Genomic DNA, 26222 nt, shown 5'->3' on the forward strand with positions numbered 1-26222 from the left:
AGTGTGTATTTATTTTTTAAATTTTGTATTCTGAAACCAGTGTAGACAAGACAAATAACATACATGATGAGTATAAGACTTGCCCGAGAACTTCCAAATCTTATGACCAACTCTATCTACACCTTATTCTCTGCTATCTTTATTCCCAGGAGCCCCAAGCCTCGGTCTCCTCACCTGCACTCCCCTCTACTTCTCCTATCACTCAGGGAAAAGATAATGGGGGAAATTTGCCCTTATTAGTGTCATTAGTGCGATTCTGGGTCTAATCATCTGGCCTGTGAAGAGGCACATATTACACTGGATGTTTGACATGTTTTTCATAACAACCGAGCTTAGTGGCGCTGTTGCACGAGGAAGCCTGAGAATGTCTGCGCCACAACTGGGGGTCTAAAGAGGTTTAAATTCTCTGCCATTATATATCTATGCCAAAGTTAGCTCACAGGACACACACACACACACACACAAGACATGAGAAAAAGGCAGGTTCCAAATGAGCACAATAGGTCTGAAAGTCTCAGGTCTGCGTGTGCAATTGTCCCTAATTATGACAATGATTCAAGGGAATCCACATTCCAGTGCCTCTTATGGTTTTGCTGCTATGTATCTTGGAGCCTGCGGAGCCATTAACACGATACCAATCTCACCAATGGCTCCAGTTTGGGCCTCCCATGGGCTCCTGAAGGCAACCTGTCCAACTCTGGGGGAATCCAAACATCTAACCACCCCCCCAACCCCCCCCTTCCTCCTCTTTTCTCCCCAAGGAGGTGGGCATCAGGACAAACAATCAATGCCAATGACAGATCCACGTCAGACAGAGCATAATTATGGGAACGGCGCTCTGAAAGATACTGTGTCATTACAACCCACCGTCTCCACTCCAACTGCAAGAGACTCTCTCCTGCTGCCTGCCCATGCCGTGAGAGAAATGTGTGTGTGTGTGTGTGTGCCTGTGTGTGTGTGTGTGTGTGTGTGTGTGTGGGTTTGTGCGTGGATGTTGGGAAACTGAGCAGTGGGGAATTTGGTTGTGCTGCTTTTGTTATAACATCTCCTAATGTGTTCTGTGTCCTCGTACAACTTTTGTGTAATTGCACCAGAGGTTGCTGAATGACTCTGGAAAGGTACAGGGATGAAGTGATGCAGACGTGACACAGACATGAAACACAATTTGAGGAGCCATGCATGAATGAGGGAAGCCTCAAATGCACCTGACAGCAGCAATTTGAGAACAAAATTGCTGAAAATGCTTACATAGCTGCCGTCTGATCCCGAAACCATACCCAGATATCATTAACGCAAGATTATTCAGAGGAATATACAACATATTCAATTTGTACTGGTTGCAGAAAAGTGGTCGTGACACTCAATTTGCAGAGGTGTATTATGGGATAATTTCCTGCAGGTTTAACACACTGCGAGAAATGAGCAATACTCCTGTTTGGTCTCCTGCTGAGCCAAACAACAAATCTTGTATGGGTAAAAAAACTCCAGTAACCAATAAACATGGATTAAAATCTGCCACTTTTAATTCACCACCCATTGTCAAATGGAGGAGATGGGGGCTGACTGAACAATGAAAAACTATGTGAATCACACAGCAACACTGGCAGAACCTCAACTATTATTTCTATGGGCAGGTAGACAGTCTCTTTCTGACAAGCGTCTCTTTGTAAAGCTCCACTGAGGTGCGTATTGTACGATGACACATGCAGGGAAGGCACAGACGAAATTCCAATAGTTTAGAACAAATGGTGGAAAAGACAGAAAGCCAGAGAAGGTTATATATTACTGTGAAAACTGGCATTTCATATGTTGCTCTCTGTTGCATTACTCGTTTATCTTCTCATCGCCTAGAAAGACAGAGAGGACTGGGACGGTATCATAGCAACAGGTTTGTTTAGGGCAGTCTTGGTATCAGCAGGACTTGGACTGTGTGGATCTGTTTGGAGTAACTTAGGTTCCCGTGAAAAAATCTAAAGCATGCAGAAAACATAATATACAGGAGCCTGGCATCTCTAAGGGAGAGAGCCTCTCTGTCTGCTCTCCTCTGCTCTGCAGGTAGCCATGTTTGGAAGTGCTGACAAACAGAGAAGAAATACAGAATGCTCGGGGTCTGGGCCGGTGGCCGGCGCCGATCCAAAATGTCACGTCCGCTTAATCTCTGGACTCCAACTATGGTCACCTGTTATAACCATGTTTCATTGTGTGTGTTTTGAGTTGATAGAAGCACTTTTGATAGTAAAAACTGTACTGGATTGATTTCCCCAATACATATGAATTTTGGAGTTTGTAAACAAAGTGTGTTGTGTGCCACAGGTTTTGTTAAAATTGTGGTGTTTGTGGAGTGTCACTTTGTCTTGGTCCTTTGTCTCAAGGATGGCTGTATATGGGAGGCTTTGCTTAAAGCCGTCACCCGCCAAGTCAGTCACTAAGGTACAGGAATCTGATAATTAAGGCGTCATTAAAGCTATACAGCCCAACTATGTTGGTTTACTCAACTCAGGGCAGACAGAAACTCACAGATTCACAATGGGGCCATTCATAATACCTCACTTCTCTGAAGGAAAAGAGAAAAAGCAGTTGCTCTTAGCATTTGGGCAGATGTAATTGCAATCACTCAGCTTGTCTGATGCTGATAATGGGGCGATGGGAAATTCCTGTCAGAGTCGTGGCGCAGGGCGGTTTCGCAACCACTTTGGCAGGCTCCGTGTGTTCCGCGGCAGGGCAGCGAATGCGTTATGGCATGCTCACATAGCTGTCATTAAACACGTTTTGAGAAAAAAAAAAAACATAAGACAATCAAAACTCACAAGTGTGTGCCATTCTCTTGATTCTTGAGCAATGAGGAGGCAGATATTATGTGAAACATTACAGTTCTGTCATCCCTATACTGTTTCACATGTTGATAGATGACAGCTTTGGTAAAAAGCAGAGTGAATATGCTTCAGCAATGACCAGTCACCTAATATACCTCATGAATTCTGGCTGAGCTAGATAGAATTATCATCAAGGGCTTTCTTTTCATTTTGGCATTTGAAAAACATCTCTCTTGGGACACAGTGGAAATAAAGCTCAGAGGAAATAAAGGTATATATAGGCTAGTACCTGAAAATGTAGAGCAATTCATTTAAAAGTAAAATAGTAAAATATGAGAGTTTTTCAATTTCTCGGTGTACTTTTCAGCGAGCAGCCGATTCATGTCAGAAATGTGTGCTAGGTAGAGCTCAGTAGCACGTGGGTGCTAAGTTCTTGTGGTTGGTCCTTGGGTACAGTATGTGACACTTGGCATCTCAGCAATGCCTCCATGAGAAGCCTCTTTAATAAGGCGTTCATGCATTGATGCTAACAAGCTCATTCAAGTGGCTGGACAAGCGTTCGTGCCATAAAGTCTAAAACCTTCTTATTTGTGCCTTGTGATATAATACAGACCACCCAAGTAATACTATTATCGAAGATTACACTGTATTTCTTTTTTTTTCCCAGTCTATCTTTGTGTATAGTACTGTACACTATGTTTATAAGCTGAGACTAGAAGTGGCCTGTGTTCCTAAAAACTAATCTAAGAGCAAAACTTATACAAATCCTTTATTTAAAATCTCTTTCTCAAGTATCAATATTTCAAAATCACCAAATAGCAACCATGAGGTCCGACTTGCCCCAGCTTCAGCGTGTTGTAGTGAACCACAGTTATTCAGTATAAACAAAACTGGAAAATTGCGGAATAGCAGTCTGGAAAAGGTAATAGCCCTTAGATTTGTTGTTCCCTGGACACAAGATTATAAATGACATGCAGAATATTTCATTTCAAACACCAAGGTGTCTTAGTAATATTTTACATGTTGGTAGGTAACCGCAGCAATTCATTTGGCCGTCTGCCACTGTTTGCAAAGGTATTTGAGGTATTTTGGGTAATTTACAATGCAAATGACACTACGGGGAAATGCAAACTTTTGTTGCATTCCAGAAGATGCTTTTATAAGCACACAATATATTTGAAGAAAAGAAAATCTAAAGAGCAACACAAGAGAATTTAGATATTGATAGTCCCCCTCCACTGAGCCAATGATTATATTATGTTACGGTATGAAACAAGATGTTACAATGATAGAAAACCTCACCTCAATATCAGGACTTATTGAGTGGAGAACACATCATGGCAACTTTTTTAGAATAGTTTAATTTCAAATTACAGTATATCATGGTCGATAATAAAAAATAGTAAAAAGATATAATGTTATTCTTGCAATCCAATCTGTGGTTTCAAGAGTCCATGTGATTCAAAATCAAGTTGGGATTGATACAATTGCCACAAAATGTGTGGATACATTTCAAACATAAATACCATATCAAATTTCAATGTTTTTTTAATGACTTTCCAATGTTAATGGAGTATCAGTTATCATAAATTACAGACAACTATATGCCAAGAAGAGTAATAAAAATACAGCAAAAATAAACAGATAATAATGATAACACAAACGGCACTGTAAAAAATCTTAGCAAAAAATCCTTCTCAGCTCCCTTACAGTCAAAGAGCTTATCTGGATTTCTTTTGACACAAACTGTAATAATACAGTGATAGCTATGTTACAAAAGGTGTAATTACATATATGAGACATCACTCCATCATTCCAAGATCTTGTGGGGCCTTATTATGTCTATTGAGCATATTTCCATTGTCCAGTGTACTCACAGAGTCTATGTACCATACATAATGTATATAAATGTGAGATTGAATTCGTAAGAAAAATAACTATGTTTCAAGAGTGTTGTACACAATAGATCATGTAGACAAAATACATCGACATATCAGTATACATACAGATTTCTACTATTTCATGTTCACCAGCTCTTCCAACATCTATTCAGAGGACATAACACAAAACATTGACATTTGGTGTACTGTTAAGATTGCTGTAATGACATTTTCAACAATCATGACAATGTAACAGACATATTCACTGTTTTATTCATCAGGTTATTCTGCTGGTGTAAGCAGCAACAAAGCAACAAAGTTCCCCGGGGAAGTGGCAGTGCATTGTGAAAGACAAACTCAGTCCTTGAGTTTTTCCACACTGTCCTTTCACCGCTTGCCAAGTAGTAAAGTCCAGTGGCAACCTTACTTTCTTTCTCTGAAGCTAAACTCCTTCAAATCTCCCCCATGGATTTTTACTGTATGATAGTGCTCATAAGTAGTCCATTGAAAAAATAGCACAAACGGATGACTTGGCTGACGCCCTGTTCACGGGGCGGGGTGTGAGGCTATACCCCGAGCAGCATGCCCATAAAATCAGAACCGTTCTGTATTGTGATGGATGCTCCGGCTGCATTATCCACAAATATGGACGTGTACTGCCCAGCCTGCGGAGAAAAATGGACAACATTTATGTGTAAATATTGTACAAATATTGTGTGAGTGTGTGTGTGTGTGTGTGTGTGATACTTACCTGTAGCTCCAGCAGCCCTTGCACACTGACAGTGAATATCTTGCTGTTACTTTCCAATCCAACAATCATCTCCAGCGACCTGCAATCAAATTCAAAGAAAACAACTAAATAAACATTATGAAACTAGTTTTCAGCAATTCACGTCAAATTAGCTTTCCATGAGACTTGGTTAAATTAACATGCAAAATGCCTTATATTAAGAATTGAGTGTTATTGGGCCTAAAGTCTGCATAGACTGTGGTTACAGGCTGCAACCGCACAGTGAGAGTACTGGCTCCTGTTAAGTGGAAAATGCTACATTTTTATGGCAAATCAATCATGTTTGTCTTCACTCTAACTGCCATCGCAATGAGCCTCATTTCACATTCTCTGCATTTTCATGCGTGGGAGGGCGAGACTGGCTGGAGCTTTGGCTAGAAAAGCAAAAGCCAAGCACTCTTTTGGGTTAGGTAACCCATCATAATAATATTATTTATACGTTCCTCTCATTGTACCATGCTAGGAGGGAGGCTGTTGAGCTCTGCACAGTCCGGGGGAGAGTTTAGGGAGCAATTCATTTCAACAATTTTCGCTGACTTTATGTAAATAGAAATTTTGAAATATTGGAAAGAACTCATAACCATTTCCAACTGGATTTGCAATATCTGCCATGTAGAACCACTGTGTCAGATCCTTGTTCATTATCTGCCTCCCACATCCCAAACAAGGGCATTTCATTGCTGTGCTGTCGGACACAACAGGCTGCCTGAGGTGTCAAAGGTGAGTCTATAAAGATTAGTTAGGCGACAGGGACGAGAGCCCCGAGTGAGAGGACATTTCCTTTAAAGACCTGCTCCACTTTTATACAGGAAATGCCAAACTGGTTCCACTCAAACTATAACAGACAACACCTTTAACAGCTCATAAATTCTGGTGAAAGTTGAGGTAGCATTAAACACCAATAAATTATCTCCGTCACATGGTAGAAGTAAACAAACTGTCACGACAGAATGTCAACAATGCAAAGTATGGAGAATGTCTGGCTTCTAGTTGCATTAATTAGTTCTCAAGATTAATTCTATTAACTTCCATTAGTGGTAAGTGAGGGTATTTCTGACCACATGTGTTCTAGCCATAACAGATGAGAACCACATGGTTTTAATTTACTAAGGTGACAAAGAATGGTAGATTGGGTGTGCTTGATTTGGATTCATGGGACGAGTTCTGTAGAGATTGACCTCCAAAGTGTTTAACAGCCTTGGCATACTCACGTGTATCTGTGGCACAGGGACTCGATGCAGATCAGTACCCGAACATTGTCCCGGGCCTTGAGCTGACTCTTGCTCCTCTTCACCTCGTTGTGGTCTGTGAAAACCCCACAAAACTAGTTACAATCACCTCTTGACACAGGGTTAAGTGTAGCTCTCATTTAAAATAGTCCCATAATAATAATCCACACATTTAATCAGTAACACATCATAATGTACAGTCAGGAATGTACTCTAAGGCCTTGTTATAGACTATATCCCATATAGGACCGTTACTGTTATTTACCAATGTGGACGTTGGCAGAGAACTGGTAGATCCCTGTGATGGGAGCAGTGAATCTCCCGGTAGACTGGTCCATTCCCGACCCCCGGAGGAAGGCTCCTTTAGCTGGAGGCTGGAAGTTCAGAGAAATGGCAGAAATGGCATGGTTAGATTTTTTTGGTGATAATGTATTGATCCCTAAAGGGAAATCCCTCCACAGGCAGGTCAAAGGGCAAGGTCAGCTACAGAGCAGCACCCCTAGGTCTTGCTCAAGGACTCTTCAGCAGGGCGGATGCTATGGCTGGAAGACCTCGATTCAATTTCAAATTTTAAACCCCCTTCCTCCTTTGTGTCTCCCCTCTTCTGTCTGCCTCTTTACTGCTGACTCTCTGAATAAGCATTTAAAATATCCTGCACAGTAAAAAACTTCAATAGCATAGTGCTGTACCCGTATTAGCATATTAAACTGGCGTACGGCTAAGCTTAAGCCTCCCTCCTGCCTTGTCAGCCCGTCCCAACGGGGCATAGTTCTTCCACTACAGCATGCTGTTTCAAACAGTGTCTATTTCTGTCCTCTCCACACTTTATTCCAAGTCACAGACAGAGTGCCTTTTGTATGCCGCCCAGAGAGTGATGTGGAGAATTGAAAAAGTAGATATTTTTGACCAAAGAGCCAGTCTAAGCTCCAGAGTGGCACTGCTTTGCCAGTGCCAGTTACCAGTGACGGGATGATCCTCTCATAATTCCCCCCATGCAAACTAAGCGAAGATTACTAAACTCTTGTTCTTTCAAACACGGTTAGGAGAGAAAAGCAAATGGGTCAGAAACAAAGCAGGTAACCATGTAGAGAGGATTAGCCAAACCTTTACTTTTTCAGCCGTGCGCTAAAAGCTGAACCAGTTCATAAACATTTCCGTGGTTTCAAACAAACATACTGTCTGAAAGTTCTGGAGCTCCACCAGAGTCTTCTTGTCGACCACCACAGGTCCCTTCAGCTTGCAGTGGAAAGCCTCCTCTATCCGCCGGTAGGAGGTCATTCCCTCCAGGGTGAGGAGGGCCATAGGCAGCTGGCTGGGGCTGGTTTGTCTGTCCAGTGCTGCTGCTCTCCTCTCTGTAGCCTCTAACGGAAACACACCCACGTCATCACATTGTAGGCCCTACAATGTCTACTGTCGCTGACTTAAGGTCAATACCATATATTAGCAAAGTGGACATATTCATGTGCATCACATGATGTTTGAAGTTGGAGTTTGAAAGGTTATCTTTGTAACACTAATGAAAGAACCTCAAGAGGAACTGTAGCATGACTGTTGTAGGACTGGAAATCAGCCTGTTTAGGTACCTTTTATCATTTCTTTGAACTCCTGCAGAAGAACTTCCTGGGTCACTTCTGCCCCAGGAGAACCAGGAGGTCCCTGTGGTCCAGGAGGACCTGGGGGACCAGGAGGGCCCGGCTAGTGGAAGAGAGATGGACAAAATGTTGATGCACTGTAATAGATGGTCTGTGGCTAGCAAAGACATGACACAAAAAACCTGCATCCAAACTTGACTTGGAAATTAATATGCAATTTTGTCTTTATGTACGTATGTCAATTGCTGGCCTGACTAATGTAATAATCATCATGATCACCATTAAAAGTATGATCGTTTGAAAAACTAAAGAAGACACAGTCCATAGACTGTTTTTACCAGGGGTCGTTTCCGTTTGCGACACTTTCCAGGGAAGTTGCCGACGGGTCGTTTGACAAAGTCCATCCATGATCCCAGTGGGTCCACTCTCTGGTTGTCAGCAACCTGTGGCAGAAAGCATGACACAGAAAAAAACATTACCCAATGTAAAGTCAAGCTGGAAACGTTTAGGGCATCGTAGATATTAACCAATGAACTCATTTGGAGTAATATAGGATATTAAGGAAATTTACAGCATGCTCAGTAATGAGTTGAAAGAGGTGGCAAGCTTCACATACAGACCGGCTATCTCTAAAATCAATTACAATGACTCTTTGAAAGAGTGCTGGAATTGGAAGGTTCATCAGATATTTTAGTTTGAAATCATTTTGCCCAATGGGACATAATGCAAAGTATTGTACCAACGTAACTAAATCTAGTGAGTCAGAATTTCTTCTTATAAGCCATCATTGGAAAATCTTGCCCTAAGATACTATTAAATGGTGCCAGACATCAAGGAAGGTCACACGGGGAAACCTCTTTCTTTCTTTCTTTCTCTGCTGCCCGGTCTGCTGCAACTCCCTGAAGAGGAATAAGGCTTTTTTCTAAAGTCAAATTACCAACTATGTTCAGTCACCATTCCTCTCCAAACGGTTCACTTTATGCTTATTTTTTCATTCCAGATAATTCACTCAGGTGCCACGTCAGTTCTTATTTGCCCAATAGGCTTGGACGAATATAAACAAACTTTCTCAAGTGATTTTTTTTTCAACACATGAAAATTTCCATGAGCAGCCTGGTGAAAAATGAGTCTGTCCATGTGCGTGTGATGTAGATTCTGTGGATTGCAGACCTCAATTAGTCTACAACAACATGTCAAAATGGCCAACACTTTCTCCCATACCAAAAACACATACCATAGCATTTTTTTTTTTTCAAATCAACACTGCAGTGTGTGAGTAATGTAATGATTGAAATATTAATAAAAGAGATAACAAATGTGTGTGTGTATACCATGAATGTCAACAAGGAGTGTTATGATTTAGGGTTGTTAGTCTATTTCCTAACCTTGTGCATGCGTGTTCTCCTTATCTGAAATAACTCGGCTATAATGAATTACTGTATAGGAGAGTGGGATGCGTTAGGGAGATAACTAATGCTGAACTTATACACTACAAGCAGACCTCTGGAACAGACCTTCATATGCATAGCGCTCCAACTGGCGTACTTTCATTTTGGTAAAATGTGAAACTGTATGAATTCCAATTACTGCAGATCTAACCCTCGCCCTTCCCCAAACGTCAAGTGACTGTGGTTGAGATAGAAGAGGAGATAAAGACGAGCCATGGAGGTGAGCTGTCTGAAATGGAATTTGTTTAGGTTTGGCAGCAGGACACGGATCACTTATCTGCAAAACCAACATGCCCCTTTCTTCACTGTTAAAGACTCGCCTCTTGTTCCACCGCAACAAAGTAACTCTTGTTTGTCTTTTCAATATGCTGGAATAAAAAAAAAAAAGGTTTCATAGTTTGGGTTTGCAGCCCAGTCTTACTCACTCTCTCTCTCTCTTTCTCTCTCTCTCTCTGACTTTCTCTCTTCTCTCTCTGACAGCAGACAAAATAAACAACTTAACAGGCGCAGTGCCTGCTGCATGTTGGATCTTTCTGTGTTTTTGTTGTGATTTTGAGGCTTGGAAACAGATAAAAGCGAGACTGATTTTGTCAGGACGAGGATAATCTTACAGTACTCAATACCGTTTCCACAAAACCAGGAGGCTACTGGATAAAAGTGCTTTTTCCCCTTGCCATGCAAAATTCTGCCTGACAGTATTATTCATTAGCATACCTGTTCTGGAAGCTTTAACAAATATTAACACGTTTGTGACTGGGGGTTGGGGAGGTGGGGGGGGGGGGGGGGGGGCTGCACCAGTATTCCATGCCTGTGGCAATTTGAGTATATTTCCACTGGGATTAATTGTGAAAGTGTCTGTCAAATAACGGCGTGAATCATCGCCACAAAATACTCTTAGACAGCTCTGCATGATCCAAACGATACCCGCCCAACACTGACAGCCAGTGAGAAACAAAGGCTTCAGTGCTGCGGCCGCCAATCCCAGGAAAGTCAGAGCTTCGCATTTCGTCTTGTGTTTATGTCATAGATCATTGTCTGCTTTCTCAAAGATATTAAGCAGCACAAGTTGGCCCACACATGTGACTTATAATTATACATCTTAGCTATTCCCTACATAATAATAAAAAAAAAAGACAGCATATCATTGCCAGGAAATCAGCCATACTCTGGGCTTGTTATCCTCTTTAACACACGCCATTGTAATTAAACCATTAAAACCATGCCCTCAAGGATTTTCTGTGCTCTAGGAAGTAAGGCTATGACCAAGGTAATTATTACCTTCATTTCTAGGCTACAAAATAACAGCAAATCACTATATAAATAATTTAATCATCAGCTTAAAGAATGCTGAAGTCTCTCTATTATGCAGGTTTTGTTCTACAGCGCTCATTTTAGGCATTTGTGCTACCAGAGCATAACATGTACTATAGTGATAGCTGGTGGCTCACACAACTTGCCAAGAAATTGTGATTCATTGTATCCAGGTGAGTCTCTACCTCTACAGAGAACATCAAAGGCCCGTGTTGGAGTCCACACATGCAGACATAAAAACCATATTGCCTGACGACACGGGAAAGCCTGTCAGTAGAGTTCAATCTCTCACTCGCTGCTATTGACTGTGGCGCAAAGTAAACTATGGATTCCCTCGCATAGCTCTGTATCAGCACGTACAGCTCATGAACAAAGTGGGGAGGGAGCGGGTCCAGGTATCAGTCTGAGAGTTGATGAAGAACACCAGGTCTCTGGCTTTGATCGCTGGTGATGTGTGAGTGCCTCAAAATGGCTTTGTCTGTCAGCAGGTGTGAGCGCACGCCATTCCAGCACCGACTAGGAGAATGTGTCTAAAGGTACTCTAAACTTTAAGTCCTCATGACAGTGTTTTTCCTCATTAATGGAGCTCTAAATCATGGCACTCTATCAAGGCATACTATCAAGGTTGAAATCTGAAGAATGGGATGAAACTTGCCTCCTAACCATGGCACAAGATTAAAGTTTTTTCTTGTATAATTATGTTGTAGTATACAGTTCTTCAGTGTTGCATAACATTTAAATCAATTAGTGAATCAGTGTTGATCAGTCCCAGAAGCAAAAGCTCAAGAGATCACATTACCCGGAAAAGAGCGGCTTGGGTCTGGATGAATAAACCTTTTACATGCATTGCTTTAAGTATGTTTGTTATGTAGTTTGGGAAAATTAGGTTGAATTTATTTGAGGCAATAAAATGGGGAAATATTTCCCTGAGGCAGCATGCCACCAAAAACACAAACACAACTGTTAAAACTTGTCTCTGGGGCTGCAACTGATACTGAAACTCTACTCCGTTGCAGGGCAGCTCCTGAATTTTCCAGATGTAGGAGTGGAGCCATCTTATTTTCATAACCGTGTTATCTGGTTGTTCTGTCTATCCATACAAACTGTCCATGCAATGTACAACATAGTGCAATGTGAAACTTTAGTTGGTGATACAGAATATCACTGTGCTCACAGGCAGGTTTAAGGTTGGACAGGATGATGGAGAGCCTTCCATAATCCCTTGTTTTTATATCCCTGTACTACTCCCTGTGCAGTCATCCATGCATGGGCGGATGGGGCTAACACTGGGCCTATCCCATCCTGGGAGGCAGGGATCCCCAGGCCATGTAAGATGAGGGGATCCTGGTAACCTGCGTGCATCCCAGTCGTCATGCATCCACCCCCGTGTTCCCCACCGCTGCACTTCACAGACACAGATTGCCTTGAGGATTTATCGCCGAAGAGCTAAATACAGTTAGGCATGCAATGTTGACTCTGTTCTCTTCTCACTGTGTTATTACTCAATTGGCAAGCACCATGTGCAAAACATAATTACTCTATCACACTATGAGTATGCTGCTATTAGTTCAACAAATGCTGACAGTTTTTGAAGCCATTTTCAGAGGAACATCAATTGGAATTGTTGTGTTCCGATATGAAATATAGTTATTAAAAAATGATATATTTGAGTATGCGGCTTAAAGTATGCAGAATAATGATGTTTTGTTTTGTTTCTGATAGCTTCATTGTTGTCTAAACAGGCTTAACAGGCAAATGTGTGAATCCATTCATTATGTGCATATGTGAGAGAAAGTGATTAAATTTATGTTTATGCTTAAGAAATCACCAGGGACAATCTTGGCTTCCTTTTGATATATAAAAAAAAGAAGTCAATAAGCTGAAAGAAACTTTGATTGCTGTGTCACATCTGTTTTGTGTACAAATTATAGCTTTGAAATTGGAGTGGGTGCTCATTTTCCCTGTGGTAGGTAAAATGAGCTGTTGAAAAGCACGGTGGATCCAGTTCCATATCAGGTACAGGTACACCCCATGGTTTTACTCTGGGCCTTTGCATTTTATGTGATTCATTTGTGGTTCTCTTCTATGCCACATAAGTACATAGATGGTTCATTTTACTTCTCTTGGAGTACTTTATTATGTAAGTACTTTGTTCCTCCATCCTGTGAGGTTATATTACAAATACTTAAATTTCAAATAAGAAATTTGAAAGGTAATACTAACAGGGTTACAGGGTAATTACAGAAAGTGCAAAACAGTGGTTTCATCTATCCTTTAACCAAAAGGTAAAATGCATCATGTAAATTCTAAAAGGATAAGTAGTAGAAGCCGAACAATGATGCTATTTATCACTGATCTGACTGCTGCATAAGAAATTGTAACCCCAAATGTTAAACTACTTCATCACTGTTTTGCTGTGATTTTTTGAGAGAAATATCATTGCACACTGATATGCATCACATGAAGAATCTGGAACTAGCATCATCCAGTGCACTAAAAAAAAAATAAACAGACCACCTTATTTTGACTAATCAGCACTAGCTGTCTTTGCTAGAATCCACAGTTGATCCATGTACTGTAAAGCTCAGAATGGCCATAACGGTAAAATTATGGTTTCAAGACTCCAATGTGAATCAAAGCAACATGACCAGCACATGATAAGAATCAGGCAAGATTAAGGGATTTCTATAAATCTGGCATCAATCTGAAGCTATTAGAAATGAAACAAAATCCAAATAAAACAGGCCCTCTATGTCTGTTGTGTGAAAACAGAACTTCTGGCACTTAAAGGGGGCTGCAAAGGGAATATTGTCCAGACAGTTTATTTTACTTGCAGATTTCAGATGTAATGACAAAGGACTGTTTATTATTATTTGTTTTTTCACTCTCTGTCAGACGAGTTCATTAAGCAATTGCACCACGTTAAATAAGCAGGACCCTTTAAAACCCCTGACATCATGAAAGGAGAGTTCAATATCATGCGAGGCGGGTAAATTATACAGACTATAGGTAGGTCACGCCATCAGTAGTGTACAAGAGGTGTGTGCTCCCACAGTGGCCCTGTTTCCTGAGGGACTTGGTCTTGTCTCAAGTGTGTAGGGTGATCCAAAAGGTCCCATACACTGCTGCATTAATCATCACTGGGGATGAGAGAGGGGAAACACAAACCCTCCCCTAGGGCTAAACCCAGCCATTACTCAACACGCCAGGAGTGATGTTTGACTTGACTCCCTCAATTACAGCGAACACAGATCCCTCACTGCTCTCAACAATGACAGATTCCTCTCATCTTTAGAGTGGAGCGTAATAAGGCTTACATATAGCACCTCTGCAGTGTTTATCATCGCAGAGAAATGCAAGATTTATTTTTGTGGCAGTTTAACAATCCACTCTTCCACTTTAACATATTGCTCCATATAAAGATAAGTTGGTCAATGCACTATGCCATGCTACACAGAGTTCACAGTTGTTTGAATTCTGGTCAGTTATCATCTCATAAAAATTCCACTCACAGCACAACTCCACACCTCACTATTGTGATCAATTTCAAATGGAAAATCTCTCGTGGAATGCAGTCTACTACTGCACCCTGCCAACAGCCCACACACGGGATTGGTCAGATAGAAAATGAATGCCATCATAAGAACAGTTTCCACTGTTTCCACTGGGCACAAGGAAAAAAAATGTAAATGTGGAGTATAAACTTTTGGCTTGTTTAAGAATACAAATATCCTGCCAAGGCAGCTCCAATGGACGTGTTGTTTTCTCCAGGACATAAAAGCTACAGACGTGTAATGGGATAAATTTACAAACTACCCAAGAAAAGCAAATTTGCCACTTGCATGGTGTGTGGTACACTTTTTCATTAACAGAACCCTGGATGGAGTGGCACCGACAAGCGCTGTGCATTTTCCAACCTTGAACACGAGCGCTTCCCCACCTTAGATGTTAAGCTTAAAGCTCAGGTTCTCATCAGAGGTGACAATGTTTGGCATAGACACTATCTGGCATAACACTGCGTCTTAGGAGTGATTATGTCATTACCCTCTGATTGTGGGAGATGAGATGAAAAGAATGTTAGTGAGGGGGGCACAGGGGGCTAATCCTCACTGAGGTGTTCTCTTTCAGGACCCTTTCTATGGGGCTTTGTGAGGGGCTTACACGGCATGCTGCCCCAGTTTTCGGGGCCGCACCGCCCCTATCGGATGTCCCAGACACAGCGGAGTCAGACTAGGCCTGTGAATGACAGAATCAATGGGCTGGGAACAACATAGCCATAAGTCTTTAAATATCTGCCCACCTAACTTTCCCAGGAATTACATCATGGCAGCGGGCCTGTGAGGGACCTCAGGGGAAATAGTGTGAGGCTTGTGAAGACGGCAAGACACCCCACTCCTGTGGGACGGGAGAGAGAAGTGAAATCCCAATGGGGTGCAATCTTCAGCAGGCTTGAGGGTTGACACAAGGTCATCCTTCATAGCCTCTGCTTTTACAGGGCAAACCAAGTCAAATAAACATCACCAGGCCACAACCAGCTACAATGTGTTCTTAAAGATACAGAGAGGACCTCACTGCTTGGTTTCAGAAAAAAGGCAGTGGAAGTTACCAGTAGGATTCCAGAGACTGCCTGGTAGGAGCTGAAGGGCGGTTGGTATATGGGGCAGTGAGAGTTATATGAGAATGCCAACACAATGGGTGGGCCGAAAGCAAAGCAAATATCCTGTTGGATACCCCCGCAAATATGCAACACCAGCAATAAACCAATAAATAACATTGTCAAAGGTCAACTGCTGTTATTGGAAATGTCAGTGTAATGCAATTTTGCCAGAAGAACATGTTTCATGAAAACAACCTTGTTCTGCAGTTATCATTGTTGTCAATGGTCAACATGGTGATAATTCTCTCTAGCCAACAGGAATCTGTGTAATCATGATGAGAACATTGTATCTTTAATCTTCAATTATTGCATTGCTATTTATAGTTCACTTTTTCCTGCTGCAATGCCCCAATATCCTCTCAAGGATCAATAAAGTTCATTGTATCTTATCTAATCTTATCTTATCTGAAAATTAGCAGTATCTACTGCTTGTCTTATATCAACTTTAAAATCTATCGGCAGATGCTCCCAGCCATTCATGGCTCACATTTAGACAATGCTAGACATCAGTTCTTGACATGCCTGATTCATAAAACTTTCCTATGTCCTGGTTTGTTCACATAGGCTGGAAAATTGGTGGCAGACACCCACTGTGTGCACTAATTGATGCATTGATCAGCCTTTAGATGTCCACATTCCTGGCATTCCTCCGGAAGTCATCCATTTAGTGTTTCACACATTTCTGGCCGTCTCACTGTCTGAGGTTTGACCTAGTAGGGCACACCTGTCCTCTCCTAGCTTCTGCCCTTACCACACTTATTTGCCCTCAGTATTTCCTGTGCTGACAAGAAATTACACATCTCCTAAGTCAAAATGCATTCCATTTGATAATGTCAAAAAATGGGTACATATCTAGCGGCTGCCTGCTATCTTTAGATTGTGTAGAATCTCAGCTTTATCTTTATAGTTTTATCTGCATTATTCTCTTTATGAAAGGTAGTATTACCACAAGAAAGTAGCTCATAAATAATAGATTTTTCCATATAAAATCTATAGCCTGAAATATCATACACATATCTTAAGAATAGTGATTTTAAAGTCAAACATTTAGAGAGTTTCACTTACTACCTTGATGCTGCCACCGATCTCTTCGCTGTTGGAGAGAGTGGCATTGTACGCCTCTGTGTGTTGTGGGGTGGCCTCCTTTGGCCTCTTCCTTTCCTTCTTGGCATCCACCCCTTCCAGAAGGACACACTGAGTCCAAAACACTGCAGCCACCACCGCCAGAGGCCCAGCCCCACACCACATCTTCACACTCTTTCAGTCAGCACCAGGATCCCTGCAGAAACAACCAGAATCTTCTAGGGGAGGATCTGCCTCGTGGTTAGATAGGGGCTGGGGATGCAGCTTGTGCTGGATGCAGGCTCACAAACATGAAGACCCAACCAGGGAGAAGGAGACTGGAGGAATGCAGCTTCAGGGACTCCCTGTCCGAGAGACTGTCAGACTGACTGCTGCCGCCGCTGCTCTCCTCTTGATGAGCTCTCAGCCAGCACAACGTTGCAGGGGCACCGTTAACTCTAGCCAGAAAGCCAAGGGGCTTACTCAACTATGAAATGTGTCAAGCAGAATGGTCCCAGGGAATGACAGATCGGCGCAGATCTGACAGCAAATAAACCCATTAGTGAGATTTTTCACGCTTTCTGCTCTGTTGGGGGGTGAGGGGTGGGGGGGCACAGGGGGCAAAGGAAGAGGCAGAGAGGAGGGGCGTCCAAAGCTGAGGGTGGGGTACGGGGGAGCCTTGGGATAGAGATGGATGGCAATATTCTCTTTTCCTCCTCTCTCCCGCTGAGCAATGGATCCCCCCGACAAAGTTGTGTGGCAGCTGGAAAAATGGCAAGATCCACAAAAATTGGGCTTCCCTCAAAAGATGCAGTTCAGCAGTCAAATCAATCTGTCCCACAGGGGTGCAGAGTGAACAAAGTCCCAGAGAAGTTGGATAAGGTCCAGTTTTGGTCTTTGCCCAGCCTTCTTCTTTTCTCCTTGAAGTGTGAGCTGGTTGCTCACTGCTATCACAAAACATAAAACCGTGAAACTTTTTGTTGGTAGCAGTGTGCTTTTCTGCCTCTGGCCAAAACAGCTCAAGGTGCTCTCTATTGGCTGTCCCTACAAGTCATCAAGTCCAAGGCCATGTGTAAGTTTCATGTCAGAGAGCCCAGTTTTGAGTGTGTGGTAGGTCCCTGTTTTGCCTGCTCCGTTGCACTCACTCTCCCTCTGGTCTCGGCTGCTCCTTTGCTCTCTGACTGAGCTTACAGGAGGGCTCACAGTGGAGTTTTATCATCACCCTTATTCCCTCCCGCTCTCTCTCTCTCTCTCTCTCTCTTTCTCTCTCTCTCTCTCCCTTGCCTCTGTTGGCAACCCCACTGGTGTATTCTGTTTAATCTCATAGATGAAATGCTCAACTCTGTAGCAAGCTGGAGAGGTTCTTTGGCAGACAAGCTGTGTGTGTGATGTGTATAAGGGCGTGTGTATCTTTCTGAGAGTGTCTGTCATTTTGGCTCAATATTAGCCTACTCTACCAAAGCCCCGTGTTTAGATCCAAGCAATAGAAAAGAATTTATGCACTTTTTTGTGACCCTCAGGCAATATCTTGTACAATATGTTGCTTGAAAAACTGCCAAAGAATGAATACAGGCTGTGTTACATAGTGCAGAGCATAGGTTGTACTTTTGTCTTTTGTGCTTTTATGTACAACAAAATGTCTCACTTGTCTTACGTTTACATTGGGAAATGAACTGATCTAATACATATATTTCCAGGAATGTATATTTCAGCTTCCAGTAAATAACCTCTAAATGATTTGACAAAGCGTTGATCTAGGCCTACCCACAATCAACTCAAAAGTTTTAAAGCAATTTAGCCATCTCTCTTATATTCTTATCAGGATAAATAACATGTTGGCTCAAGAAAGGCTGCCAGTTGATCAATGTATTTGACAATTTCGGCTGCATTTTCACGCCATGGGTAGACTGCAATCATGCCTATTTTAGAATGAATATAAGATTTGAACACAGTGCCACCCAGAGGCAGCAGCTTGGAGTACAAAAAATGACTATTACCTTTCCAATATGGCTCCATTGTAGGGCCAACCTACTTCCTGTATCCGTTGGCACCTCTGTCTTCTGACAACGCAACACAACGCAACAGCAGTCAAGCGACGTCAACCAGCCAGAGGAAGACCGGAAATTGAGCGAGTTTGCCTTCAAAATAAAAGCGTATAATATGGATTGCGTGTGAAAAAAGAACAAATGTGCAGAACAAACATAGTACAGAAAAAACAATAAACGTGTCAAAGTTTCAAATTAATATCGGATGAGTTACAAACACACAAAAGGTACAGCCAATTTAAGTAGTGGCAATAGTTCATAAAGGGGTAGGCCTACACTTTACAATACTGGTACACAAATAAGCACATATCCTCTATTTTAGTGGTGGGTTATTCTGGCTGACTTGACACCAGATACTGGAGCTCATTCTATTTCAGGGAGTTAATTTTTATTATTTATTATTTTTAATTATTTTGCCACAGCTGTGGGTTAGAGTCGATTTATTCTATGTTTTTGAGCCTTTCTTCGTGTATTTTGGGCACCCCGACATGTGTAAAAACAGCTGTCTAATTTGTTACTTTACTACAGATTCACCCATAAATACAGCCCTTATTTTCACTCTTGTACTTTGTATTACTCAAAAAAGCTGCAACACAATCGTCAGTACAAACACACGTCAATAAGGGTTTTACTTCGAAAGTGATGGCCGGAGGTCCTATTTTTAATTTCTAACCGGCTTGACACTCGTTGGCAGAGCAAACAGAGCAGCCAGTTACTTCAACTGAAAGCTTGGGTCTATCAACTGCAATATCGGCAAGGACTTGTTATTTAACTTGTATCCCTCCAGCAGTGTTTATGGTTGAGCTGTCCCACATTTTGATCTGGGAGTCCTGTGGATGAGCCACGTGTACAGGAACTAGCTACGTTAGAGTCTGACAGCTTGCCTGAAAGCACTGCAGGTCTGTTTGGCTCTCTGACGGCTGACACGAAGTACCAGCTAACATTTAGCCAGCTGGTGCCGCTACTGTAGCTAGCCGCCTCTCATTTCCTAACACTCACTCATTTGAACTGCGTTCCCGGAGTTTCATCTCAGTCTGCGTGCTTGACAGGTTGGTCATCCTTGGCTATGCCCTTCGTCGTCGCTTTAATGTGTTCATTTAACTGTTAGCGAATTATAACGTTGTTGTTAGCCTGCTTGTGTTAGCCACACTTAGCCCAGTTATAAAATAATCACGACTGACGTTACTAAGCTAATTGCTAACAGACTAGTTGCGAATGTTAGCTGTCGTGTGAGCAAGTAGTTTCATACTGTTAGGTAATGTTGAAATCGCATGAATATGAACGTAAGATAACGCTGTCAAAGCTTGTCAGCTAACCTTGTGCTGCGTTCATGTAATGTAGGAAGAAACAAGAATGGGATGACATTTCGTTGCTTCAACTTGAAAGTGTTCACATTTAACTCGTTGGCAAGCCCACATCCAAAATAATTTTATTTATGGAGTTGAAATCAACCATAACTGCAGATATTGGTCTCTTTGTATAAGGAGGCTTGATTGTATTTGTGTGAATAGTGATGATTTTTATTTTTTACTTTTGACTGCCTACATCGGTGGATTCTTGGCTAAGTTTACCGCTTGTAAACATAGACAAAGCCGCAAAAATGCCCACATATCTTACTTGGATTTAGCACTAGGAAGTTGACGTGAATGGTTTTTCTAGTCGGCAGGTCGTATTTACGGTAAATGTTTATATGACGTGACGCGACATTAATGTTATGGCGCATTGAAGCTAACGTTAACTGTGATGTGCGCTAAGGACGTACTGTAGTTTAATGCATCCATATAAGGCTGCACGCTAATGTTCATCTTATTCTGTTGATCACTTAACTTTGACAGATACCTTTTATCTTTTGAATTAACGTTAAATGTTATTTAACTAATGCTATGTTTACCCCCACTCTTCCTTAGGACATCTGGGTAAGCAATAACCATCATGGCTGTTCTGAGGCAAGTGTGGTGCAGACACCTGGCTGTGTCCCTGCTTCTGTATGTGCTGCTCCACAGCATGGATGTCCATGCACGGCCAGCCAACATGTCAGCCTTCAAAGATAAGAACCCAACCGGCAAGGATGAGAACGAGATTCTGCCGCCAGACCACCTGAATGGGGTGAAGATGGAGATGGACGGCCACCTCAACAAGGACTTCCATCAGGAGGTGTTCCTGGGTAAAGAGATGGAGGAGTTTGAGGAGGACTCAGAGCCAAGGAGGAACCGGAAGAAGCTTATTGAAATCTTCAGCAAGTAAGACATACTCATCATTCTTTCAGTCTAGGCCTCATGAGTACCAGCATTCCTGGCTCATCACAGGAATGTTGAAACCACTGATCTGAAGAAGAACTATTATACAGGTGCAAGAGATTCATCAACATGTTGCGTGCAGTGTGATGTCTCAGTGCATTTGTATTGTAGCACAGTTGTATTGTAGCAGTGGTTATGGCATTTGGATATGAAAACCTAGCCATCCCATTAACCTATGGTCTGTAGTGTCCTACAAATAGTGGATTGTTATACATAGGCCTACAAAGAAGTCACAGTGTGTTGTTTTCTAACCCCAAACATTTAAAACTAGACTAAAAGCAGAAAGGCATACCCTTCAAAAATATCTTTACTTATCACCCTAATGACAAGCAGAATATGGGATGTAGAAGTACTTGGGGCATGTCACAATGCATGTATGCAATGAGATTGTGAAAATCCTATAGTGCCAAATCATGATGTATCATGGTTTTTACACAGGCCAATTCATTCTAAAGTTGTATAATTTCTGAAGTGGCTGCGCAAATTTTGTCCAATTGTGGTAAAAATTGAGTGAGGCTTGAAAATAATGTACATAATCTACACAATAAAGCTACATGCACGGCTGGATAGTTTTTATTTACTGGAAGTCATTTTCTTCTTATAGAAGGCAGAACCCAGATATAAGGCAAATTCTTCTTTAAGTAAATAACAAACTTAGGCTGACGCATAAAAGCCTAGTGTACCTGTGTTCCTGAAAGAAGGCATGCACTTGCTCTATGCACCAGCTATAGCTACATATTATAAATATTTCTCCTTACAATATACAATTGCAAAGCTGCAAGCCATTATTATAGCATAGAGGCTGATATATTGAGGCAACAGCCAGTCCATATTTTTTTTAAACTAATCCTCTTCTGTGACTTGACAAATTTCTCATGGCAGGAAGCAAGCTACTTGACAAATCCTTACTCATTGTTCCCTCATTTGACCTTATATGGTAATGAAACGGCTGTGTTAAAGGTATTGGTGCTAGGCACATTTAAACAAAAGCTGCACATTGGACATGAGCCAGTCACATAATGCAGTATATGGGTTGTTACAGGTGACGGTATATAATGATGTTAATATTTCAAAGCTCAGGGCAATTAGCAACTAAAAGGTTGTATATTCTCCTTCCACAGAGTTGATTTCAACAACGACAGGAGCGTGAGTGCCAAGGAGATGCAGCGCTGGATTATGGAGAAGACGGAGGAGCACTTCCAGGAGGCCGTGAAGGAGAACAAGTTGAGCTTCCATGCAGTTGACCCTGATGGAGACGGTGAGACAGAGAGAGGACAGTCCTGAGTCCGTTCTTGGCCTCTTAGGAGGTTCAGTGGCTTGATTTATGAGCAGAAGTTCATATTGGTTAATAATTGAAAGCACCAATGTTTTATTGTGAGGCTTATCAGGCTTGTGGTCTGTGTGGTGCAACACTTACAAATCACTTCAGAATGCCTCCTGTGTAGTCATCCAAAATCCTAACGCCTATGCTTTTTCCATAGGTCACGTGACATGGGATGAATACAGAGTCAAGTTTCTGGCCAGCAAAGGATTCAACGAGAAAGAAGTTGCTGAGAAAATAAAGAATAATGAAGATCTGAAAGTGGATGAGGAAAGTAAGTGGAGAACAATACGCACTATTCTTTTCTAAATCCTGAATCATCTTCCAGTTATGAAAAGAAGACACGCTGCTGACGTCTAGTAGATGTCTGTCTGGAAAACAACAACAGTATTGAGTTGCACCGTCTCATCAACATTTGTCTTGTCTCTGTCATTTCAGCTCAGGAGGTTCTGGAAAGCCTGAAAGACCGCTGGTTCCAGGCTGACAACCCCCCGGCTGACCAGCTGCTGAACGAGCAGGAGTTCCTCTCCTTTCTCCACCCCGAGCACAGCAGAGGCATGCTCAAATACATGGTCAAGGAGATCGTTCGCGACCTAGGTACGTTTTATTTACCTAATCATATGAATCTTGAGCTTGACAGGGTCTTAATTTACACTGCTGTGTATTAGTGTTGTAATGAGGTGGAGGTTTAAAGGTGCTGTGTGTAGCATTTCTAAACATCAATATATCAGTGGCTGTGTTTACATGCATTAAGAATTCTGTTATTAACCTGGTTACTTAAGTAACTCAGTTGTATATCCATGCATGTAAATGTCATAACTCAGTTAGAATAACCTACTGTACTGGTTTATTCATAACAACAAGGATACTCAGTCCCAGCGTGCATGTACAGCGTAATCTGAATAAGGCCTTAACCGGAGTGTGGCCAATAGCTGGGTTACTGCATGTAATTGTAGTGAGTGTCAAATTAATTGTGATACCTAGGTATAATTACCATAAACAAATTAAGACCACATTTCACAGAAACACTGCTGCTTCCTGTCGCAAAGAGGATCTTTGCTTCTTCAGTCAAAGGTTTTCACTTAACTGAAGAGGGTAAACACGTTGAAAGTGATTTTTCCATAGGCCTTTCACTCGTTCCACCATCTCCCATAACGGGAAACTCTGAAAGCGTTAGTGCTGGAAGAACAGCAGCCCTCCTCCTGTTGTGTGCTGTAAAGAAATCTCCCTTTGTAAAGCAATCCAGCATATTTCCTGTGAAATCCGACCCGGAGGCACACAGTGAAATGCAGTGTAGAGGCGGATAGAGGCTCCCACTCTTCTCAGCAGTTATCTCATTTGTTTATGGTGATTATGCCTATGTATCATAATTTATGTGGAAATTATTTATTGATGTTAAAATGCTACATTTTTTGCTACAGCTTGTTAAGTTGATGTTTATGGATGTTTGTATCAGCCTAGTTCTATGAGGAGGCTTATGATGAAAATGTATGCAACAAATACTGAGTGAGTGTGAATTAGATGTGTTTATTGTGCTTTCTTGGCAGACCAGGATGGTGACAAGAAATTGACGCTGTCAGAGTTCATCTCCTTACCCATGGGCACTGTGGAGAACCAGCAGGCTCAGGACATTGATGACGACTGGGTGCGAGAAAGGAAGAAGGAGTTTGAGGACGTCATTGATGCAAACCATGACGGCATTGTAACCATGGATGAACTGGAGGTGGGTACAAAAGAAAGACTGTAAAAAGCAACAGTCTTGTTGATTTGGTCTCTTTTGTGCTGTTGAATAGCTCTATTTCCAAACGCTTTATATCCTTTGTGGGGAAGACATCGCTATCTGAAGTTTGCCTGTCAATATCTCTAAAATATCAAGGTCCAGTCTGTTACGTATTATCACTTGGTCAACCAAGGACTTAACTTTACTACTATCCATTAAAAGGTACCAGAATGTCTTTGAATTTTGTGGTTTCAAATGTTTTGTAAGCATAGGTGTCTCTTTTTTCACATCCCCCCCCCCCTCCTGTTCTCTGTATCTTCCTGTCCGGTGTACAGGAGTACATGGACCCGATGAACGAGTACAACGCATTGAACGAAGCCAAGCAGATGATCGCCGTGGCAGATGAGAACCAGAATCACAACTTGGAGCTGGAGGAGATCCTCAAGTACAGCGAATACTTCACGGGCAGCAAGCTCATGGACTACGCCAGGAATGTTCACGAGGAGTTCTGAGGACAAACCGCTCTTGGAAACGCCTCCCATCTCTCTCCACCCGGTCAGCAAGGCAGGGGGCGGCATCCTGCGTCTGCTTCAGGGACAGGCCTGTCTTACTGACGGGGCGGGGGGAGGGGGGGGCTAAGGATGGGAGGTTCTAGTGTGCAATTGTATGTTTAAAAGCCTAGCCCCACTGGCCCCTCCCACCGCTGACTTGAGGCGTTAAAGCATCCTTCCTTCATCTCTGGACTGTCTGTCATCAAAGTTAACCGTTGCCATGGTCTGCCTTCTGTCTGCCATTGGACTTGCTTTGTATGGATGATACATTTTGGGCTTTTCCCTGCATTTAAGGCACTGCATCAACTCCAAAATTCATTTGTGTTGATATAATGTGAAATGTGTGTATATGAGGAATTTCACCCAAGGCTAGATTTTCCCTACCCAGTGCAGTAGTGAGAAAGACTTTGCACAGCGAGGTTAGTTATTTGTACTGCGGGATCTGTTGTTTTTACTGCAAACTCTCAATGATTTTAGGTGGTGTAAGTGTATACAATGTAAATATTCATTCATTCACATCTACTAATGCTTCTGTTGGATGGGATGACTGAAAATAAATTTAATATAATGCTGCTGAAAGGAACTGACCCTTAACAGAGATATCAGTTACGAATTGAGTTTACAGCTGAAGCACAAGTAATTTGTTACCACGTCATTCCCTATACTGATTTTGTGATCGATGGTGTTTCCAATTCCTGACAAGTTTCCATGATGATAGATATTATCCGTCCTACTACTTACAAACAGGTTATTGATTGTCTTTGTTTAAAGATGTCAAAATTCTTCTGAACCGTATTAGTGAAATAATCCTACTTATCATTGTCTATATCAACTGTGTGTTTTGGACTGCACTGTATATCTGTAAAGTAATTAAAAATGACTCAAAATATGGGAAATGATGCGACTAATAGATCGGGAACGGTTGTTTTTGTTGATATCTTCAGTACCAAGCCATCTGTAGTTCTGTGCTCTTGTAAGACTTGGAAAAAGTTATTTATTTGTTCAGTATAATTTGGATTTTCTCTGTCAACTGCATCTCTGAACGTCACCCAGGTGTGCACATACGAATGCTTTATTCCAATAGAGGTTGCTGTCCTTGGGAAGCTTGTCATGGTCTCTACGCCTTGGATCACAGATGATGGATAGTTTACTCATCAGTGAATTCCCTTGTTTATTTGTGTTTTCTCTTGGTTCATTCATACAGTCACACCTTGTTCTTTAGATGCTTGGGCAAACTATGGAATTATATGCATTCCTCAATTTTTAATTTACAATATCCTGTGGAGTGCTGTTTGGGTCCTGCTACAGTCCTCTCTATTCTTGGTCCTCTCTTTGAATTGTAAGATAAGATTTATGATAACAGAATGTGACACAGCTTTATAAAGTGCATTGCAAATTTACTGGTAAACAATAAATATTTCATATCAAGCGCTGAGCACCTGCTTTTTGTCAGTGTTTTATATAATCAGATCTTTTATAAATGTCAGCATGTATTTAGTTAGTATT

General features: G+C 41.8%; 2 protein-coding genes across 3 annotated transcripts; one reads left to right on the plus strand and one right to left on the minus strand.

The window, feature by feature from the left end:
- Window positions 1-4203: 4203 nt before the first annotated feature.
- c1qtnf12 (C1q and TNF related 12) lies at window positions 4204-18029 on the minus strand. 2 transcript variants are annotated; one of them, XM_071541913.1, is made up of 8 exons: window positions 16789-18029; window positions 8643-8747; window positions 8296-8407; window positions 7889-8073; window positions 6978-7086; window positions 6695-6788; window positions 5445-5523; window positions 4204-5358 (listed from the first exon to the last, which is right to left on the minus strand). In XM_071541913.1, exons 1-8 carry the CDS (start codon window positions 16966-16968, stop codon window positions 5260-5262), a joined length of 963 nt encoding a protein of 320 aa, XP_071398014.1. In that variant the 5' UTR covers window positions 16969-18029; the 3' UTR covers window positions 4204-5259. The 2 variants fall into 2 exon arrangements, with proteins under 2 accessions (XP_071398014.1, XP_071398013.1); XM_071541912.1 differs by having other exon boundaries at window positions 16786-18029.
- Window positions 18030-19514: 1485 nt separating this feature from the next.
- sdf4 (stromal cell derived factor 4) lies at window positions 19515-26144 on the plus strand. The gene is made up of 7 exons (XM_071541897.1): window positions 19515-19876; window positions 20735-21067; window positions 22246-22382; window positions 22606-22719; window positions 22884-23042; window positions 23993-24168; window positions 24501-26144. The coding sequence occupies exons 2-7, from the start codon at window positions 20760-20762 to the stop codon at window positions 24675-24677; spliced, it is 1071 nt and encodes a 356-aa protein (XP_071397998.1). The 5' UTR covers window positions 19515-19876; window positions 20735-20759; the 3' UTR covers window positions 24678-26144.
- Window positions 26145-26222: the final 78 nt, after the last annotated feature.

This window comes from Centroberyx affinis, unplaced genomic scaffold (genome assembly GCF_046629955.1).
Source record: "Centroberyx affinis isolate AG114_WGS23_722 - 3 ecotype Tasmania unplaced genomic scaffold, CSIRO-AGI_Caff_v1 ptg003969l_1, whole genome shotgun sequence".
Lineage (NCBI taxonomy): Eukaryota > Metazoa > Chordata > Actinopteri > Beryciformes > Berycidae > Centroberyx > Centroberyx affinis.

Coding starts and splice junctions, on each gene's coding strand:
- c1qtnf12 (XM_071541912.1), bottom strand. CDS start 16,968: ATGTGGTGTGGGGCTGGGCCTCTGGCGGTGGTGGCTGCAGTGTTTTGG. Junction 8,074..8,295: donor GTTCAAAGAAATGATAAAAG/GTACCTAAACAG, acceptor TGTTTCCGTTAG/AGGCTACAGAGAGGAGAGCA. Junction 5,359..5,444: donor AAGGGCTGCTGGAGCTACAG/GTAAGTATCACA, acceptor TTTTCTCCGCAG/GCTGGGCAGTACACGTCCAT.
- sdf4 (XM_071541897.1), top strand. CDS start 20,760: ATGGCTGTTCTGAGGCAAGTGTGGTGCAGACACCTGGCTGTGTCCCTG. Junction 21,068..22,245: donor CTTATTGAAATCTTCAGCAA/GTAAGACATACT, acceptor CTCCTTCCACAG/AGTTGATTTCAACAACGACA. Junction 23,043..23,992: donor GGAGATCGTTCGCGACCTAG/GTACGTTTTATT, acceptor CTTTCTTGGCAG/ACCAGGATGGTGACAAGAAA.